A 21,886-nucleotide genomic window follows, 5' to 3' on the forward strand; every position below is an offset into this window, starting at 1 on the left:
CCCGCTAGCCACCCAGACTGTGTACTAGCCTATGAATATACAAGTAGTTCAAATGAGAAATCTAATTTTGTCCAAAAACAGTAATTATCTGGTATCTTAGCCCACTCCCCAGGGCTGATTCAAGGGTGATCCAAGGAACTGAGACAACCACTCCGGGACATTCCATGTCTGATAGCTGAGACAAGCTTGGGTGTATTTGCTTGGGAACAATGTTCTGCTGGAAAGTCCAGTGATGACCAAGTTTCATGTTCAAGCATTTAAAAAAAGAATACTAGTTCCAATAAAAGTAAAACATTCCCAACACAGAGCCATCACCTTGCTTGACTAGAGATGGTCCTTTTCTTGTCACAGAATTTGCCTATTTCAGACCAGACATACAGCTGATCCATGGAACCAAATAGCTACATTTTATAGTCCCATCACTTCACTCAGTCTCTTTAAGGACTACAGGTCAGAATACATCTTGAATATAAATAATAAAAAAAAAAACACTGGTCAATAATGGAGTGTAGCAAGGTTTCTGGACATGAAGTGGTACCTTGTTTAGTGTTTTGATAGTCTGCACACTTTGGACAATTTTGTTCCAATTTCATCTGGTAATCCTGCAAGTCTTTTGCAATAATACTAGTCTGTCTTTTACATTTTCCTCTTTCTTCCATGCTCAGGTAGGGATATCTGCTCTGCTATGAACTATGTCCATAACGCTACCTGTGTTTTCTGGAATTGTTTAGTTAAGCTGCAACCACAGGATATGGATATGTTGCTGGCTGTACTCTAAGGTGTGATCAGCCCTACTGTTAGCTACATTAGGACACGAGTAGCCTACACAGCCACCTCACTCCTAAGGCAAAGGTTACCTTGTAGCCTAAGCTTCTCACTTAGTAATTGCATTAGGTTGCATGAAATGAAACAGACTCGTAAAACATTGCTTTACATCATTTTTTACTGGTAAGCAAAATAGGTTACATTCGTATATAGCCGTTCAGTCGGTTCAGATTCAGATTATTATTTTGGAGGTAAAATAGACTAAATATAGAGAAAATATAGAAACAAAAAATACAGAAAAAAGAATAGAGAAAAGAGTTTTTCTGCCTAAACCATAACAGAGCTGAGAGTCAAGTCTCCTTCAACCTCCAACACATCTATCTCCTGGAGACCGCCATGGCGGTGATTGTAGGTGTGCACTTGATTGCCATTCACCGACACATTATAACCTTGAGGACTGCACACAATGGTCAACTGTAACACAAAATCAAACATTATACTTAGTGAAATGATGAAGACATAAACACAGGCTGCAACTGAATAGCCTATATGATGACTAAGCCTATATGACTATATTGACTATGGACAAATAAATAATATTTAGGCCTATACATTTATTGTGAAATAATGAAATTGAGTATGAAATATACCAAACACTACATTGATAAAACAATACAAAAAGTTAGCATTTTGTGATTTTGTATCTACAGTCAGCTTTTGAGCCCCTGACTGCCTTTTAGACGTCTTTCTAAAAACACTGGTAGAGTAACTGACTTTGTGAATATCTGATCATTCATTAATGAATATGTCCTATAACGATTATCATGACAGCGGCTCTTATTTAACAGAGGTCATTAAAGCGATTACCGTGAATTGCTGGCCGCGGTGAAAGGGCATTCCACCCCCACGTTCCTCGCTGCCCCACTTCTCGTGCATGTGGCTGTTACGCACCACTTGGTTCTCCTCAAAGCGAGGATTGTAGTGTAGAGCTATACCACTCCTGTAGCGCAGGTTAACAGTCATTCTGAAAGGGCAAACATCAGAAGGGTTAGTTAGAGGGAAGTCAGTGATTACTGTGAATGTGCACCTAGTGCATTGAATGAATTGCTGTCCTCTGCATACGGTGGTAACAGCGCATTTGGTGACTACCGTTCTCCGGTTGTGGTGCCATGTGACCTCAAGTAAGTTGTGGGTTGTACAGTTACTGCCCATGACTGACCAGTGTGGGAACAGCAAGGTTATTCTGCTATCTTGGTGTCGAATCAGATGCATGAAAAGCCAACACAATAACAACAACTTTTCTTTGCTGAGTAATAAGCTCAAACCTGGTATATACAACAGAAGTCTCAATAGCGTTCCACTGAAGCAATCAAAACACAGGTAAATTATGTTCATGTAGCCGAAATTGTGGCCTATTCTATTTCTAGGTTGGTAAAGCAGCTAGGGTGCCCCTATTCCCCCTTCTCCCCCTCCTTCATTAGGCCGTAGTTCCCTAGTTTATTGGTTAGGCAACTTTCTTTGTGAGATGATAGGTTGTATGATGATAGGTTGGTTGCCAAAATGGATGTTTCCTGCGGCGCTACAGGCAAGACGGTAAAAACTCTGACTTCAGTTTCATGTCGTCACCCCAACATGAGCATGATCACTTTTTAACAACAACATTTTAACAACTCCAAGCGGCGAAGGCGCCAGCTTCTCTGTAAAGCCAACGTTGCCAGCTGGTAAAAGTTGCTGAGTCGGATATAGCCTCCAGACTGCATGATAGAGGGCACTGTAGTTTGGACCATTATTCACAAAAGAGAATTTGGTCAAGAATACTCATTCGGGCTCAGTATGTGGACTCACTGTGTCTTACCTTGTGGCACCGCCGTTGATCACACCTTGGATTATTATTGTCCTTCCAGGGTAGAGTCCACCATTTATGATGCTTTTATATGGCACTGACTGTCATAAGGAGACATCACAAGACACTATTCAACCATAAAACCACATCAAGCAAAGACATTGAAGTTGAAGTTATTACCAAATGCAATTTAGAAGTGCAGGTCGGAGCAACATTATCATCAACTTAATACTAATATCACAGTTGGGTGCTATCTCTTGGCCCCATTTGGAGAAGTACAGATTAGATGATTTTGAAGTATTGGTTTAAGTATATTTAGCCTACACACATAATTTGTAGGATGCATGAAATATTGTATGTGTTTAGTCTCTAATCTACAATATATAGACAACCATGATGACAATTTATGGAAATACTTATGGAATGCCTCCTTGGGCAGTTGGTTGCCATATGTAATACTATTTCTGTGTTTTCCTTTTAAAGGCAGATTTAAACAGGAGATGTTCTCACATAGACCACTGGTGGCGGATATGGAGCAGGAACCTGAGGACAAGAAAAGCACAAAATGAGCTTCCAACATATGACCACCACAAGACCAGCAATGATGTTGAACTGCGACAGCCAACCTGAAACTAGGTAATAAAACCTATAGAAGTGAAGTAATAGGAGAACAACTGATGATAAAGATGGTAAACATGATAGTATCTGTCACTACCGCAAGGCATATTCTAACCCTATCCCTGCCCCTTGCAACAGCAGACACACTCGCAGCTGAAGCTGAAAAATGTATACTTACGGGATATCCGTAAGGTGGGACAGCATACTGTGGCTGAAACGACAGTCACTTATTGTTACAAGCTGACAGAAGTACAGAAAAATTGTGCAAACTTTTTCATAACACCAGAGTTACTCACAGGAAATGGCATCTGGGGGATGTAGTTCTAATAAGGACAAATGTGAAACTTTAAGTCAAGGTTCATATCATTTTGCAACAAAAATAATCCCTGTAGTAATGCAGAGGTAGTCGTTATAATAATCAGTATATATACTGTAACAACTGTAACATACTTCGACTCGTAACGTTTTCTCACCTCAGGGTTCTGAAAAGCTATTGAACTGATCTCCACCGTTCCATTCACATGTATTGTATCCACAGCGGCAAAAGGGATGCGATGTCTGAACTCCATGAAGTGGCTACCATTAGTGGCAATCTGACATTGGGGCAAAACAAAACAGTTTATGTGCAAATCCATAAACATCCAAAAACTAATATCAGCCATCAAACCGTAACATCCATCCATAAAATGGAATTATGTCTAAGGTGAGGAGGGGCTTTTCTCAGTGATAACGAATGGCAATATATTATATTTGTTGACAGGGGCTTACGGTCTCCCACACACATTTAACGCGTCAACACGGGACATTTCTTATTTCAATTATTTGGTATATAGCCTAATGTTTTTTGACACGTCTTTTTTTTTTCTTTTTTTTTTTCATCTCAAAATTTGAAGAGGGGCGGCGCCCTAGCGCCCTGTATTGACGCACCGCCACTGTTTGTACCTTGTATGAAAATGTACTCTGTCTTTCTTCATCACATATGAGATTGTCACATAGGCTCCTCTCAGCTGTCACACCCACCTTGTATGAGTCCCGGCCAACTAGGATCATAAGGTTGAAGGCTGAGCCTTGAGGAAAGGGAGTTGGATACTTGCGCTCCTCTTGGCCCCATGTGGAGTTCTGGAGGGTATTGGTCACCACATATCCTGGGTTGCTATCATATCGCGGGTTAAAGTGAAGGGCAACATCTGCCCCAGCTCTTGAACCGCACTGTAGATTTACGTGGAATCTGTATATATGTAAATGAGGGGGAGGGATACAAATCCAGTCTACAATGGTAATGCAATTGTGGTAATTGTATTACACGAAAAAGTACAATAAACCACTCTTCTCATGTCAAGGGGGTGTCAGTCTCTGAATTTATTGAAAACGCACCTGTTTGCCCCTGGAAGGACACGGCCAGATATAATGACACTTTTGCCCTCCTGTAGACGTCCCTGAATTGTTCCACTGAAAGGGATCACCTAAAGAAAGTATTGAGAAGTACAACAACGGTCATGCGGACAGAATTTAGTTTCGATTTGTGTAACGAAAAAATATGTTCATGGTGAGCGACTAACAAAACAATTTGCAGTCTTTCACATGACAAGAGCATTACTTCTTACATCCTGCGAGCCTAATAGCCTACTTACCGGGCTGTAAAACGGCTGTTGTGGATAAAAGGCCATTCTTGACTAGTCACTTTTCCTTATAACGGTAGAGGATAGCATGAAGCACTACGCTCTAGTTCAAGTGAGAATGGTGGCTGTCAGATCAATGCACGAGAAGAGGGGCGGAGAGAGATGGAAATACGTAATTTCGGGGAAAACAGAACTAATGTGTCCAATAATGTGTCCACAAGTACTGTTATATTCGAATGTACATTCATGCAGACCGTATGACTACATTGATTGGAATTATAATATATGCATAGATTGTTGTCGTTGGCACCACGTGAAGCTTCTACCTCTTCCTCTAAATATATGATATTGTACTATGTTGATGATACTGATGGCCATACTTGTCGTTGTCTTCGGGTGCCTAAAGTGATATTGGTTCGTAATCCCGAGGGGCCCTCCCACCCCCAACCCCTTCCCTGGATAGTCTGTGGCATGCCATCGTATAATTAATTTGAAGTTAAAATAAGTGTCAGTATATCATTTTCTTTTGTGAGTGTGTATGTGTACATGACTGATTTTCTGATATCCTGTTTCTAACCTGTCTCTGTTCTCTCCGATATAGTAGGACCTTTACTGACAAATGCTGATGGCTGTGATATAATCGTTCCTCATCACCATAACCTACAATTACATATACACGTGTAAAGTACTTTAGTCCTGTCCACTCACTTTCTCCCTTTGGTTCCCCCACTACTCTAAACCATCTCCACTGAGGGAAGCTTCCGTAGTCTTCCCACCCCGATCTACCTGCACAAACCCTCTGCTTAGAGCTGCCTACTTCACCAAACTATGCATTAATTCAGCTCTGCTTATATTAATATATAATATAAACAAATACCATCATTGACATAGTGTTCCGCTTCATTTATCTGCTTATCCTTATAATACTAACCGTATGAAGACATTGTTAAGCTGTTCTACAACCAATACTTGAATGCTGGCTCTCTCCATTTTTATCCACTATTAATTCTGTATATTTCATTGTTTCATGGAATTATGTACATATGCCGCCCGTTTGCTTCTCCTTCTCTTCTCCCCTCCTTTCTCCCCTCTCCGCTCTCCCTTTTCTATTTCTGTCTCTCTACCCAGCCGGCCCCAAGCAGATGGGTCCCCTCTTTGAGCTGGGGTTCTGCTCAAGGTTTCTCCCTGTTAAAAGGGGGTGTTTCCTTGCCCCAGTCACCTCAGTGCCTGCTCTATGGCCCAGGCTCTGGACTCTGTAAGGCGCCTAGAGAAAATTTCAATTGTAATTGCCGCTGTATAAATACATTTTAACTGAATTGAAGCAGATATAATCAGAGCGGGTAGCCCTAATATAACATGTGCATATTATTCAGGTTTCACAGACAAGTTGTTCTGTTGCTTAAATGATGAGTTTGAACAAGACAAGACAATAAAGATAGTGCACACTAGTGTTTCAAAAATGGAAATCAAGTTTAAAATGATGCTATCGTTCACTTACATGGCATTCATTTCACAAGACATCATAGTTGAAGCATTGAGAATATTATAAAGTTGTTATTATTTTGTATTGTTTCTACAAACAAACATAATCAAAGATCTTGGGCAGTTTAAAGATATCCTTACAACCCTACTGCAGCACCTTCCAGGGTATTTTCTGTGCCCTCCACATACAGTGAAGGCTCTAGAGGGTGATAGTCCAGGCCAGGAGTGTGTGTGTGTGTCCAACAGTCTGTGGCGGTGGCGCAAGCCGATAAGCCCCCCACTTACAGGCTTCATTGCCCGCTGGGACTTCTGGCCTGCGGTTGTTTCCCGGTCCTCTCCCCACCTCTTCTCTGTCTCACTTCCTGTCATAACACTTCACTGTTTTATCCAAATAAAGGAATAACAAGTCCAAAATAAATCTTAAAAGAAAATTCCACTTCAACTACGTTTTCTAGGGAGTCAGGACGAGATTCCCGAAACAATGTTCTCTGGATTCCAGTTTCTTCAGATTACTCAACTAAGGTCCTATGGTCTCACCTCTGCACTCCTTCATCCAAAGTGGCTATCAGTACAGCACAGATTTACCTTTGTGTCCATCAGTATGTGTGCCCCCCTGCCCTTTGTGTCCATCAGTATGTGTGCCCCCCTGCCCTTTGCGTCCATCAGTATGTGTGCCCCCCTGCGTCCATCAGTATGTGTGCCCCCCTGCCCTTTGTGTCCCTCAGTATGTGTGCCCCCCTGCGTCCATCAGTATGTGTGCCCCCCTGCTCTTTGTGCCCCTCAGTATGTGTGCCCCCCTGCGTCCATCAGTATGTGTGCCCCCCTGCGTCCATCAGTATGTGTGCCCCCCTGCGTCCATCAGTATGTGTGCCCCCCTGCCCTTTGTGTCCATCAGTATGTGCCCCCCCCTGCCCTGGGATATCAAAGCTATTACCATGGTGTTGTTAGTGCCTTGCTCTGCAGGAACACAAAGTAGGTTTTGCATGACTGTCCTACATGATGACATTTCCACCAATCGAGCACTGTGGTCACAGGGGATGGAGAGGTGCGGTAACTCAGATTAGTAACCTTTCTGGTTCATTTCCTGTCCTAAATCCCCCGCACTTTACCAAAGGTGCCTTTACTTCAAGTGTAAAATGATGCTATCGTTCACTAACATGGCATTCATTTCACAAGAAATCATAGTTGATGCATTGAGAATATTATAAAGTTGTTTTTATTTTGTATTGTTTCTACAAACAAACATAATCAAAGACCTTGGGCAGTTTGAAGATATCCTTACAACCCTACTGCAGCACCTTCCAGGGTATTCTCTGTGCCCTCCACATACAGTGAAGGCTCTAGAGCAGGGGTTTTCAACCAGGGGTCCGCGGCCCCCTGGTGGTTCGTGACGGCATTGCAGGGGGTCCGCGACATAAGCCTCTGTTGATCAGTTCAGCATTGAATTTTTTAATTTTTATAAATTCGCTTTGATATTTTAACACATTTCCAGATTACTCTTGAATATCGTGAAAAATATCTAAAATAAGAAAAATATGTCAATCTAAATAGTCTGAATAGCCAAGTCGCATTGCCTGAAATATACCGATGTGAACCCATATTCAGCGAAGAAATTACACTGACAAGTGCTACAGGCGGAATATGTGCGGGGGGGAGGGGGCGTGGCGGCGGTGGTTAAACACGCACGCGCAGGCACATCAGTGGGCCGCGAATTACTTTCTAGTCAGAATGGTGGTCCCTGGGACAAAACTAGTTGAAAACCCCTGCTCTAGAGGGTGATAGTCCAGGCCAGTCCATTCGTACAACAGTGACTAATATCCAACAGTCTGTGGCGGTGGCGCAAGCTGATAAGCCCCCCATTTACACTTTACCAAAGGGCCGCCTTACTCTCTTCCTCTGCCGGGACTGACCGTAGTCATCAAGCACTCCTCCAGCATGTTCCCATCTCACGTACGTTCTCCTCCTTGATCCCATTTTGAACTTTATAACCTGCTCATCCATCAATAATTCTCTTTGCAAGACAGACTCCGTGCAAGGTCTGTATTGTTTTGCTAAAACATTTCTTAGCTTCATATACGAGTTGTCCTTTCCCTTCAAGGCCAACACTTTGAAAACACATTTCTCAAACAACCGAGTCTGATGTGCTTGTCCTCTAGAGCATAATTACAACAGCAGCAAAACTACCTGCAGAAGAATATGAACCAAAACCACCATGGGTTCTGTACACCTATAAGCTTGACCTTCAGAGTCTTGTTATCTGATCACACCATAGCCTCAGTTCCAAGATTTCTCTTCTCTTTTTGCTTCTCTTTATCTGTTCTCTAAAAGCCATCATAATTTATGTGATCGTATGAGTCAATGATATAACTGAAACGTGGTCAGTGCTGAATGAGTTTCCCTTCACTCTAAACATCACTACAACTTTCCAGTGTGTCATCATGCTACAGCACAAATGTCCCAAAAGACAGTGTGTTCTTTTCTCTCTTCTCTTTTCGGTAATCTAGAGAGGTCTGCATGGCATGTGGTTATTAGGCTGTGCATAGTGGTTTACTATGACAGGTTTAGAATTGCCCCGGGAGAATGAATATGCATGATCGGGTGACTGGAGCTAGATTTATTGTCTTTCAATGAGGAACACTTGTTTACAGATGGAAGGCAACAGGCTGTACAAAAATATGAATTCTTACAGGACATATTTCTTACAAAAAAAAAAAAATCCTTACAAAATATTTCTACCCTTTAATTTTTTTTTACAATTACTGTTTAACAACAATTTGTACATGAAAAAAAAAAAACATCTGTATAAACCCTGTACATCAACAGAAGCATAGTACCTACTCATTTCTGTCAAAAGCTGATAAAAAATATTTGTACAAATACTGAGAGCAGTTTTTAAGCCATACATTGAACAAAAAATTATCCATGTATTTTAAAATCCCCTAAAGGCTTTCCATAGTTATGTGAATACTCAATCAGAGCAGTCTTTCACTAGGTTTCTCTAGTGATAGACACTCGTAGCCCAGTGCAATACATTCAGTGAAACACAAACATGCACACATGCACTCACATTTTTCTTTTTGCATACTAGATCGTAAAAAGTGCATAGACACACTTAAGATTGCACAGGAGAGGTTTGTTTCAAAGGGTACTGAAGATTTGTCCTGTTTGATCAAAGAACTGCAAATCACCCCCTTGAACCAGACTTCACATGCTTAATACATTTATATATATATATATATTTTTATATCCAAACCAAAGCAGGTTCCCAGCTTTAAAGAGAAGAACTCAAATATTTTCGGATAGTGAGATGTGGTTTAGTTACCCTCGTACATTTTTCATATTATGATCATCAAACTTTGGGCTATGCAGTAAATGTAACTGACCCTCATAGACAGATCTGTGTTGATTATTGAAGCTGGAAACCTCTTAATTGATTTGGAACATATTAGTTTGTACAGCAGAACTTTCATGAACCTGTTTTCTCACCATTATAGTATGTAGGTACTACAGTGAGCAGGTACTTACAATTTCAAAAAGAGTAATTTTGCCTGTGCAGAGCTAAGTGTTGTGATCAGATGAGAGTTATTCTGGTCAGGTGAAGGCAAAATAGCAGTGAACAGGATTCATTTGAGGTTTGGAATTTTACAAGAGCTGTGTGAGCTGCATACATACACACCCTCCAATAGAAAACAGGAAACCACAAGCATTGCAAAAATTCAGCAGAGAATCAGATGAACCACATCCGAAACAGTAACCAGGTAAAAGGTAAAACAAAGGCACAGTGACAGAGAAGGGTGCCTATATATGAAGACACTCCATTACTTTGTTTTTAATCTCTTCAAAATTTGCTACATGACAACTTATTTCATTCGTTCATTTTATACGTTTCTCTTTGTGTTATTGTTATGAAATGAAATATCACACCACTGATCATGGGAAGTAGTCTCCCTAAGCATCTTAATGGACTTAAAGTGTTTCAGAGGCAGGCAAAGCAGATCCAGAATCACAGGCTTTGGTTTGCTCAGCTTCTACTTCATGCATTTCTACACCCTAAACAAGGAAATGGGGAAGAGAAAGAAGCTAGTGGCTAGAAAATGTTAGCAGCTACAAGCAGCAGGAAGTTCATGACAAAGAATGTGACCAAAAATAATCTGGGTTATTCTACAACTTTCCCATCACAAAGGCACATGAAGGAAAGAATTCTATGGCATACTCCCATGTCACAGTTCGTATAAAGACCCTGACTTATAAAAGCTCTCACACTCTTGTTTGCAAGAGGTCCGAAACATTCTGAAGGCAAATATCAGGTCAAGTTCTTGGTTTGTAAATGTAATAAGGCCTAAGTACATCAGGACTGGTGCTACAAAAATAGTTTTTTCTCTGACAAAATAAATTGTGTGCTCAAGCGAGAAGGCTGTCAATTGTAGGGGCATCGAGACCGGAGACCTTCACTACAATGCTCACGCAGACAATGGTGATGCCATGACCTGATGATGGAGTGAACAGGTTGTATGTGTGAGGAAGAAAACAGACAAACAGTAAACAAAGAGTGAAATAGGTCAAGGTTGATTATCCACAAAGACAGGAGGAACACAGTGGAAGCAGAGGTTGCAGTTGGAAAGGATGTAGAGTTGCCAGGGCAGCGCCAGGGGCAGAGGCAGGGGCAGAGAGAGAGGCGTTGAGTAGGCAGAGACAGAGCCCAAATCAGACCGGGTAAGAGGCGAAGGGAGCAGAACCACACGGATCCAGACCAAGACCCGGCAACAAATCAGTACCCCAAAAGGAGAGAAAGGACACACAGTAAAAAAAAAAAAACACTTCAGACAGATCACAGAACAGGACACTAACAGTAGGTGACAACCTTCCACATCCTTTTAAAAAAAGGAACATGTTTCACAGCAAAAATACACCAAAAACACCAGAACAAAACAGCAAATGACAAACAACCTACTTGAATTTAACTTAATAGGTTAAGTTAAATTCAATATATTAAATTAAACTAAAATCTTCCATCTCTCTGTTATAATTTCATCATTGTGAAATTAAGCACAGGTATCCCTTTTAAAGTGACCTGCTACCATGCCTCATGCCAAATAAGCCCCCGAAACAAACCCTGAATTAGACGACTCGTTAAAAGTTAGTCTTTTCAGGGGAGCTATTCAATGCAGGAATAATAGATTCTGCAATCTCCCGACTACATGATCCATAGATCTTTGTGTCCCTGTTGGAAGAGCAGAGGAAGGTGTGCATCCATGCTGTCCATTAGGATACGTACTCAGCAGACTTCCAGTGTCCGGGGTGGGAAAGCCTGCGGTTGAGCTTGGGAAGTTTCTCAAGCATGTCGGTGATCTGGGAGAACGTTGGCCTCACCTCCAAACAGTATGACCAACATGCCGAAAGGATTTCCTGTGTGAAAGTCAAGGGCTTAGATGAAACTATACTTCAGAAAAATCAAAGAAAGGAATTTAAACACTATATTCTATATAGATCTATATTCCAATTTGTCAGAATGTAGAAACTTCAGCAGTCACATCCCAAAACCAACAGACAACATGAGCCACAACATATGTAGAACAGCATAACCCATATAGGCTATAAATAGGACCTATACAAACAGAGCCTTATTAAAGCATGTGGAGGAACTCACTGTGACCTCCTTCCCCAGACTGATCTCTGTCAGGACCTTCTTGATGGCCTCTCCACTGCCCACCTGCCAGATGGTGGCCTCCGCGGGCTGCATCGTGATGGGCCAGTCTCGGGCCTGCAGCTCATACCAGATAGTGCTGAGCCGTGCACAAAGAGTTAGTTACAAAGAGTACCAAAACTATTCAATTACATTCAATTATGACTGGGGCCAAAAACAAATTGCAATTGTCTCAAGGTGCTTTACAGCACCCATAGCTTGAACCCCCTAGAGCAAACACTAAGGCAACAGTGGCAAGGACAAACTCCCTTTTAACAGGAAGAAACCTTGAGCAGAACCCGGTACATAAATGTTCTTTCTAGTCAATGTGTAATTCACAAATGTATTAAAACAGAGTAACAATTCAACAGGTGAACCGATTGGTCGAGGAGAGGGTTTCCTACCCAAAAGCGTAAACGTCAGCAGCATTGGAAAAGGGAAGCCGGTCCTCATTGACACCTGCGCCCATCCTGCGTACAATTTCTGGAGCCAGGTAACAGATCCAACCATGAGGCAACTTCAGCTGATCCTCACGCCTGATGAAAACACACACACACACACAGTTCAACTTCAAAGACATCTTTCAACCATACTCTTCCGGTCTTTCATTTTATCATTGATTTCCCAAGATTCTTACCGTCCTTCCTGCACAACTCCAGACATCCCAAACAAGCCAAAGTCTGTGATGACCACTTTGTTTGTGTCATAAAAAACGTTCTTGGATTTCAGATCTTTGTGCACAATTCCTTTGGCATGAAGATAGCCCATCCCCTGAGAGAAACACAACCAGTATTAATCCACCGTAAACAGCAATGAAGAAAACCACTGCAGGGTCATTCCATGACAAATCACCTGGAGGACCCCACATGACCCCCTCAGTTTTTTCAGTCTAGACTCTACAGGTTGAAATTAGTCACAATAGAAAATGTAATCCTGATATCCTCTGTGGTGTTGAAGAGGTCAGTGCTGGAGAATGCTACAGCACGCTTCAGACAGTGCAAAAGGGAAAATTTGAGGGAACCTTAATTCAAACTGCCATATTTTTGGTTTCGGTTTGACCAACGTTTGGTGTTGGTCTCTGAAATTTGGCCTGTGCCCATATCAGTACATGTATATATGATAAACAATCTTATGATGAATTAAGATGGATTCAGTGGTGGCACCTTTACAATCTCTTGTGCTATTTGCCTGGTCTTGTTGATGTCAAGCGTACTTTTGGAATCTCTGACAACAGAGTAGAGTGTCCGCCCCGTACAGAAACTGAAAAAAAGGGGAAAAAAAGGTGTCACATCACACGTACACACAACCTGAAATAGTATATAACAAGGAATAAAACATGTAAAGGCAGATTGAAATTGAATGAAACACATTACTCAGAGTCACTCACAATTGATATCTATTTTTAAGGGTCTAGTGAAAATTCTATTTGTGACCTGGCGATATGAGGCTTCGATCCTTAAAAACGTAACACTTCAATCCTTTCTACATCACCACACTCAAACCAGTTGTTCCCTGGTTCCCTGGTTCCTGACCTGGTGATGATGGCAAGCTGAGGTGGGTTCATGCAGGCTCCCATGAACAGGACCACGTTCTCATGCCGGGTCTGGCGGTAGTTCATCACCTCGTTCTTGAACAGCTTCAAGTGATCCTGGTTATTGCCATCGATCTCCAGCAGCCGGACCGCCACCTTTTATGTGATAAAGTACATTTTCACTTTTTAACCCTGCTATTTTGATGCTATATTTGACATCTAATATCCTCTATAATTGACATTTATAGTAAGAGATTACCGGTAAATGTAATTTCCCATTTGTATTCATATTTTATGTTGTTTGTGGTTAGTGTGCTTAACAAGTACGTGAAGCAGTTTTTACAGCACCAGCTGTTACACAAATAATACACATAATTTTTTCTTTCTCCATCACAACACCTAGCAGCCATCACTGCTACTAGTCCTAGTAGCAGACTGATCATTAACATTCAGGTCACCTCTCCATGCCAGCGGCCACGGTGCACCTTCCCCCAGCGGCCCTTTCCTATCAGCTCCCCGAGCTCCAGCTGCTCGAAGGGGATGTCCCACTCCTGCAGGTACACGCTCGTCTGGCTGGCCTTCCGTGAAATTGGCCCTCGCCAGTAGCTCCCTCCTCGAGAGCTGGGCAGGTCGTCCAGCTCGTCGCCGTCTGGCTCACCGTCTGGCTCCCCGTCTGAGCCACTACCAAACTTCCCGGCCTTCCTCTCTGAGTTCCCATTCTCCTCTTCCTCCTCCTGTTCGTAATAATCGCCTACCCTGTCGTGCTGTCGTGTGTAAGAACAGAACACAGTCCAGCTATTGAATCATATTATTACATGTGTAATAGTGCACACAGTGCAACGAGTGAGTTTTGCACAGTCCAGTTAAAAGAGTAATTTAGGGCTATTATTCAGGACCGCTATTGCTTTAAAAAGGATCAAATGAAAGGGGTTTGGATAGACACTGGAACAGATGGAGACCACAGTACACAGAGAACACAACTGCCAGTTACATGCAGTGGATGAAAAATGACACATGATACACAACACCAGAATGTAGAGTGACAGTGCAACAATAAGGTGTGGTCTTAAAGGCCTCAAGTTCATTTCCATAAATGTACAAATCCACAGATGAATTGGTCAGAGCTCAAGTGAGCACATGACGGGTGTGTTTGAGGTTGTGACTCGGCCAGGAGGGTTTTTCTAGCCTCCTCGCTCACATCCTCTTTCAGTTCTTTCACTTCCTCTATACGTCGATTGTGACACCTGGTCAGGGGTTATGCTACTGTGAACCGATATGTGAGTATAAGATGCACTGAGGCATAAAAACATTCTTTTCAAAATTGTACACAAGATTAGTGTATTTTTTTGTTTTGTACAATTTTAGAATGAAAAAAAGGAAAGGGGCACAATGCAAAACTTTGAGCAGCCGAGAGATTTGAGCTCTCAGAAAGGTACAGGCCATAACTTTTACCAAGGCATCAGGCCATAACTTTTACCAAGGCATCAGGCCATAACTTTTACCAAGCTATCAGGCCATATTAGGGCAATGACTTGTTCAAGGCCAAGTGATGCAAATTTCCAAGCTTAATACCATGACTCCTAGAAAACGTATCCCAACAATCTGCAATCATCATCATCAGCCATCCATAACTGACCCCATGAAGCAGGAAAAGGCTATACAAAGATAGCAAACCAGTGTCCTGAAGCTGTGTCCTAAGTTTCGGATCTGATTAAGAAATGGCAGTTAACAGGAATGGTGGAGATCAGGTTTCCGAGAGCATTGCTCCTAATTGCTTGTGTGCACTTGTGTGCACTGTATATGAATGGATCTGTAATTCTTAATGATTCTTAATGAACCTGAAGACTTCCTGGCATGCTGCTCTCCAGTTAAAAGCCTAATGGTTCTGATAATGTAATTCTCACCTCTCCCTGCTGCTGGTGCTGATGCTGCTGCTGCTGGTCATGGCCCACTTCACTCAGCTCCGACTCACTGTGGGAAGCAAAAAAACACATTCGACCTTTGAACTGAAGCTCATCAGCCCCCCCCCCCCCCCATCAGCAATCTCCGTAATACACTGTGGGATTTCAGGCAAGATGTGATGATGACAGTGTTTTTGGAATGAGACCAAACAGTAGAGCGCACAGCTGTGTCTTACCCAGTGTTGTGGTAGCTCTCAGAGCCGGACGCATTGGGCACATCTGTGGAGAGACAGTTGGAATGTTTGTCCAAACTAAATATTGACAAAAGTGCCTTACACAACATGAGAATAGTTTTGTAATACAGACAATGTGTTAATATCTTATAAGAACACACACAGCACACTAAAGGCACACAAAAATAAAACATATTTTTGAGCACTAGATGGAGCAGCCACACCATCTAACATCCCATCACACACACACTCACAAATCACATTCCTGCTCAGAGGGAAGCTACAGTAACAGAACAGACAAGCCAATACATAAGCCGTGGCTTCACTACCAGCACAGCAGCTGAAGTAACATGAGCATGTTTGAACAGAGTCATCCATCCCACACAGCAAGCAGGGTTAACTCACCAGGGAAGATAAACTGTTGTCTATGCTGAAAGTAGCAGACAGCTAGCAATGCAAATGGGTAGGAGGAGAAAAATCAAACAAAGATAGAGAGAGAAAGTGAGAGAAGGAGAGACAGACCAAAGTTAAAAGTGGTGTTACAAGACGATTAATTTCTGTCCTACTGATGACACCCTTTAGTTTTATCTTCCTTTCACGTAACGAATGAAAGAACCCCTCTATCTATTCTGTGGCAGTGAAGGAGTGGAAGGAATGGGGAAAAAGACAGCCCAAACTGAGGAAGGGACAGAATTAGAGGAAGAAAATGACAGTGATTTAGTATCATTCATGATTTAGTATTGAGGTGATTGCAATATACTAACAGACCAAACCTTGTGTTTGTGAGATGCCATACATCTTGATTCACACACAAAAAATGCTCTCGCTTTCACCCCTTCACTTTTCACAAGTTTAAGTCTGGGTAAAATAGCAAATATGGAAGGTCTATTTGGGTGGTAGAAAAGGTAAATGTGAGAGGTTAATACATAAGACCCTTTACACGCTGTGGGTCCAGCATGTTCATAAACACTGCAGTGCAAGCGATGCGAGTGAGCTCCCGAAAGCTGTCATGTGCAGATACTGATACCTCCACCACCACATGACTGACCTGGGAAGTTGAACCTTACATCTCGGCCTTTGGGAGAGGGGTTGGGTGGGGGCGTGGCGTTATGGAGGTTTCCCTGGGAGAAGGCTGCCGGAGAGGAGGGGGTGGAGGAGGTGGTGGAGGAGGGGTTGCTGCTGGAGTCCAGCTGCTGGTTTAGAACAGGAGGATGGTCCTGAGGGAGACACAGACAGGCACATGTACACACCAAATCCCTCAGACTGCATGGTCACCACTATATTATATTCAAAGTTGAGCTCTTATCATCGTTGTTAGTTTTACACTACCGCAATGAGGAACAAACATCCTGCTAACAAAAGGGTTCATGAACACCAGCAAAAGAAACATTTGATATCGGTATCGATAAGCACTTTAGATTGTTTTTGAATCACCAATATAGCAGATGCCAAAAAAAAAACAGACACACACAACCAAGCATGGCATGACCTCATGACGCACAGATATATACGTGTGGCTGGAAGTTTCAACTCAGATTCAACTTTAAAATCCTCTAAGAAAAACTTAAAAGATCAGTACCATCTTTCAGTGTATGGTGTTTTGCTACAGATGATAATGATGGTCATAATAATAATAGATGCATTCTTGAAATTCATCCAAATGCTTTTGTGTATGCGTGTGTGTTTATGCGTATGTGTGTATGTGTGTATGCGTGTGTGTTTATGTGTGTGTGTGTGTGTGTGTGTGTGTATGTGTGTGTGTGTGTGTATGTATGTATGTGTGTGTGTGTTTTTTGATCATCTGGCTACACTACCTTTTTTGTTATTGCCTTTGGTAAAGTGCCAAACAGAGGGATCTCAGCCGTCCGATCAATCTGGTTGTTGATGTCTGATGGGACCGACTCGGCTCTTCTGATCTTTGAAACTGCAGAACCAGAGACAGAAACAGAGACAGAATAGAAAGGACTTTCAAACTTGATATTCTTTGTATATCTTGCGGATGTTTATCCGCATAAAACATGGCAGATGAAAATCTTATAGGAATCGAACACACAACATTTTCAAAGTTCAAAGGCAGATGGATGGCAAAGGTAAACTTTTCAAACAGGTGTTCCAACAAATAATAGATGTTAACACAACTAGCAACACAACTTGAACACTTAACTCAGACAATATAGCTGTACTTATACACCTTTCACAGGTTTGCATTTAATGAGAAATGTCCTTGTTTTTGAAAGAAAAATCACTTATTCTATTCAAATAACCTAAAATCGACCAGGCTTACAGTGTAGACATTGTTACTGTTGTAAAAGCATACCCAAGCTGGAAATGGCTGAATTTAAAATTTAAATTCAATATCTATATCTAGGTGTAAAAGGCCAATTGAAGCATTGAAGAGGCTCTGGAATGCCTGCCTTCACATCTGTGACTGGCGTATATTATATATGGTAGTGTATATTGCTACACCACTCAACTTTCTGCCTTGTAATGTGACAAGTAACAAGCTTCTTCATAACTGCAACATTTATGGAGAGGACTAGTGATTCAAATAAGACATATAACTGGATACTGTAAATAAAGCGCTTAAAGGAAAACTTCAAGAATTTCGAACCTGAACATTCAGAATTTTTGAACCCCATTCAGTACCTGTAGCCAATGGCAACAGTGGGGGGCTGTCTTCTAATGTTTACAAAAGGAAAGTAATGGACTACAGGCCCTGAATGGTTTGCTACGCCAGAGCCCGGAAGAAGAGACAGTCATTGAGGTAAACAGACGCAGATCTCTGTAGAGATCCTTTCCATGTTGTCAGACACTTATAATAACATTTATGAGCCTGTCAGTGGTTAAAAACATGCAGTTTTGTTTGACGCAGATGCTTGATGATCTGGCATTACGTGTTTCTAGTAAAAATAGGGCCCGGGTTAAAAAATCCTGATATTTCCCTTTAAGATACAACAGCTCATTTAGAGTCTGTGATCAGAACATATTCTCCCGGAATGAGGCAAGTCTTTGCATCAGCTTTCAATAATAGGTATGTGAAAGTGTTCAACAAAAAGCAAATATATCTATCAGTTTGCAATGTTTCATATGACTAGATTAATTAATTTGCAGGTAATGGGGAAAACTTACATGGAAGGAAAGGTAGGTGACATGGTGGGGCCTCCTTCGTGCATTTGTTGTGGCACTTTAACCTAAGTGTGGGAAAAGGACACGGTTACAGTAATACACAGCAAAATGATTGGGTTGATGAAATGGTGTTTCATGTATTACTCACTTGCAGTGTTTACACTTTACGCCAAACATCATGTTCTTCTGACACACCTTACACACCTGTGACAGCCACGACTTGGTAGAGAACCTGGTCAAAACAACACAAAAGACTGAAGGTTATCCTAGGTTGTCTGAGGGCTATCCTTTTCTAACACTCAACTTTGTGCACTCAACATTCAATATCCCATGAAAATCAAGAACATTAACTGTGATTGTATTAGGGATTTCAAAACACAATTTTGATTTTTGATATTTTACCTCAAATTCACTGTATTTTTTTTCTTCTTTTTATTTCTTTGCATCAATATAAACAATCAACAGAATACAACAAATCTTCATGAAAAACAATCATGTCCAGTGACTTAGTATAGGTCTAGAGTATTGGTCTCAAGACATGTGCTTCCAGGCTAGTGCCCACCTGTGTGTGACTGGAAGACCGAAATCCCTCCTCATAGTCTGCGGGGAGCTCCGGTGTATTGCCAAATTATCTGTGGCAAGACATAGAGAGAGAAAACTGATGGAGAGAAACAGAGGTACGGAGCTAACGTATCTGCCATTTCAAACAGGAATGGCAAGGCTAAGGCATTCTCTATTAAGCATATTCTTGAGCTCATCAGAAGCCTGTGTGTGTGAATGTGTGTGTGTGGGTTTGTGGGTGTGTGGGTGTATGTGTATGTGTGTGTGTGTGTGTGTGTGTGTGTGTGTGTGTGTTGGTTTGTGAAGGCTCTAAAGAGGGTGTGAGAGTGTATGTATGTGTTTGTTAAACTCACTTTTGAGAACTGCATCCTCCAAGTGGCCTGGGAGGATGTAGGGGCTGTGGATGGGGAGGAGTGGGGAGCGAGAGGAGGAGTCATCGGCCCCGCCACCGCTGCCATTGATCTGCACATTCAGGGGCAGCTTGTTCTTCTTCCTGCTCCCCACAGAGGAAGAAGAGGGCAGCATCAGTACAGCTGTGATCGGTCATTCAGAGAACTCCAACACACACACACACACACACACACACACACACACACACACACACACGCACACACACACACCACATGCATTGATCGCTCACACACACACAGACACCACACAGCGTTCAAAAACCCTCATAGATCATCACGCTTACACAGCATATAAACACACCCACCCCCCCCTTCCTGATATACTATGACAAAGGACTGCTAATATTGAAATAGTCTTTTTCGTTGCGAAGATACAAACAATAAAGTCTGCTCATAAGTTATAAACCATAATCAAAAGGGTAAGTATAGACTGAAATGCGTTTTTTGAGCTGTAAACAGAATGATATGACTGCACAGTGATGAAACACATCAATTTCTATTTAAACATGCCATCTACTGTTTAAAATCAAGGCCAATGCTGACATAGATTCGACCTGTTTGTACAATCTATGTCATGATGTACACAGACTCACTCTAGTAAATTTAGCCCCTTGCCCTCTCTTTAGAATTTTTTAAAATGATGCAGTGGGTGGAGTTAGACTCACAGCTGGGAGTGCTCTTACACATTTATGTAATTAAAAACCTCCCAAATACAGAAATTGCAATGTCATCATAACCCAGTGTCATCATTATACAGTCCATTAGAAATGTTCACACATACAGTGGGGAAAATAAGTATTTGAACCCCTGCCGATTTCCAGGTTTGGCCACTTGCAAAGAAATGTGTGATCTATAATTGTAATGGTAGGTGTATTTTAACAGTGAGAAATAGAATATCAACAAACAAATCCAGAAAACTGCATTTTAAAACATTTATGATTTATTTGATGCAGAAAATAAGTATTTGAACCCCCAAGCAAATAGCAAGAATTCTGGCTCCCAATGACCAGTTATGTGCCCAAAAAGCACACAGATTAGTCCTCATTAGGCCTAACAAGGTACACCTGATCTCAACTGGTGACGTGTATAAAAGAAACCTGTCCAAAGAATCATACTTTACACCTTCAACCTCACCACCATGGGCAAGACCAAAGAGTTGAGCAAGATTGTAGACCTGCACAAGGCTAGAATGGGTTACAAAACCATCGGCAAGCAGCTTGGTGAGAAGCAGACAACTATTGGTGCGATTATTCGTAAATGGAAGCAACACCAAACAACTGTCAATCGCTCTAGGTCTGGGGCTCCATGCAAGATATCCCCTCGTGCGGTATCGGTGATCATCCGAAAGGTGCAGAATAACCCCAGAACTACACAGGGGGAGCTTGTGAATGATCTCAAGGCAGCTGGGACCACAGTCACCAAGAAAACCATTGGCAACACACTACGCCGTAATGGTTTGAAGTACTGCAGCATTCACAAGGTCCCCCTGCTCAAGGAAGCACATGTACAGGGCTGTGTGAAGTTTGCCAATGAACACTTGAATGATTCTAAGGAGGATTGGGAGACAGGATGTGGTCAGATGAGACCAAAATCAAGCTCTTTGGCATCAACTCGACTTGCCGCGTTTGGAGGGGGAAAAATGCTGAACATGACCCCAAGAACACCATCCCCACCGTCAAGCATGGAGGTGGAAACATTATGCTTTGGGGCTGTTTCTCTGCCAAGGGTACAGGACGACTCCACTGCATTGAGGGGACTATGGATGGGGCCATGTAACGTAGAATATTGGGCTTGAACCTCATTCCCTCATTCCCTCCCATTGAAAACGCAACCTTAAGGATTTGGAGAGGATCTGCAAAGAGGAGTGGACCAAAATCCCTCCTGAGATGTGTGTAAACCTGGTGACCAACTTACAGAAAAGTCTGACGTCTGTGCTTGCCAACAAGGGTTATTCCACCAAGTACTAAGTCATGTTTTACTAGGGGTTCAAATACTTATTTTTTGCATCAAATGCAAATTAAGTCATAAATGTTATTAAATGCAGTTTTCTGGATTTTTTTGTTGATATTCTGTTTCTCACTGTTAAAATACACCTACTATTACAATTGTAGATC

At 41.9% G+C, this 21,886-nt stretch overlaps 2 protein-coding genes across 6 annotated transcripts in view; both read right to left on the bottom strand.

Annotated features, from left to right (window-relative positions):
• Positions 1-925: 925 nt before the first annotated feature.
• On the bottom strand, positions 926-4,996 carry LOC105902811 (galectin-9C). The gene is made up of 10 exons (XM_012830487.3): positions 4,858-4,996; positions 4,601-4,689; positions 4,247-4,454; positions 3,700-3,819; positions 3,523-3,549; positions 3,405-3,437; positions 3,119-3,151; positions 2,621-2,709; positions 1,633-1,789; positions 926-1,239 (listed from the first exon to the last, which is right to left on the bottom strand). Exons 1-10 carry the CDS (start codon positions 4,891-4,893, stop codon positions 1,093-1,095), a joined length of 939 nt encoding a protein of 312 aa, XP_012685941.1. The 5' UTR covers positions 4,894-4,996; the 3' UTR covers positions 926-1,092.
• A 3,930-nt stretch (positions 4,997-8,926) lies between these two features.
• Positions 8,927-21,886, bottom strand: part of LOC105902820 (kinase suppressor of Ras 1) — a 38,393-nt gene continuing 25,433 nt past the window's right edge. For 4 of the 5 annotated variants that reach the window (XM_031573783.2, XM_031573787.2, XM_031573785.2 and 1 more), the window contains 17 exons: positions 19,716-19,855; positions 19,364-19,433; positions 18,950-19,033; positions 18,805-18,866; positions 17,490-17,599; positions 16,724-16,892; positions 16,081-16,122; positions 15,679-15,721; positions 15,446-15,512; positions 14,000-14,305; positions 13,543-13,697; positions 13,174-13,270; positions 12,648-12,781; positions 12,415-12,546; positions 11,975-12,110; positions 11,603-11,733; positions 8,927-10,814 (listed from right to left, as the gene is read on the bottom strand). In XM_031573783.2, coding sequence (XP_031429643.1) covers positions 10,745-10,814; positions 11,603-11,733; positions 11,975-12,110; positions 12,415-12,546; positions 12,648-12,781; positions 13,174-13,270; positions 13,543-13,697; positions 14,000-14,305; positions 15,446-15,512; positions 15,679-15,721; positions 16,081-16,122; positions 16,724-16,892; positions 17,490-17,599; positions 18,805-18,866; positions 18,950-19,033; positions 19,364-19,433; positions 19,716-19,855 — 1,948 coding nt within the window. In that variant the 3' untranslated portion in view covers positions 8,927-10,744. The remainder of the gene's footprint in view (positions 10,815-11,602; positions 11,734-11,974; positions 12,111-12,414; positions 12,547-12,647; positions 12,782-13,173; positions 13,271-13,542; positions 13,698-13,999; positions 14,306-15,445; positions 15,513-15,678; positions 15,722-16,080; positions 16,123-16,723; positions 16,893-17,489; positions 17,600-18,804; positions 18,867-18,949; positions 19,034-19,363; positions 19,434-19,715; positions 19,856-21,886) is intronic. The other variant, XM_031573784.2, reaches the window with a different exon arrangement.

This window comes from Clupea harengus, chromosome 9, assembly GCF_900700415.2.
Source record: "Clupea harengus chromosome 9, Ch_v2.0.2, whole genome shotgun sequence".
Classification (NCBI taxonomy): domain Eukaryota; kingdom Metazoa; phylum Chordata; class Actinopteri; order Clupeiformes; family Clupeidae; genus Clupea; species Clupea harengus.

Bases quoted from the DNA above. Each gene is read 5' to 3' on its own strand.
- LOC105902811 (XM_012830487.3), bottom strand. From the start codon at position 4,893: ATGGCCTTTTATCCACAACAGCCGTTTTACAGCCCG. The intron at 4,690-4,857 runs GTAAGTAGGCTA...TACTTTCTTTAG, and splicing joins AACAGCCGTTTTACAGCCCG to GTGATCCCTTTCAGTGGAAC. The intron at 1,240-1,632 runs GTAATCGCTTTA...TTTGTGTTACAG, and splicing joins ACCGCGGCCAGCAATTCACG to TTGACCATTGTGTGCAGTCC.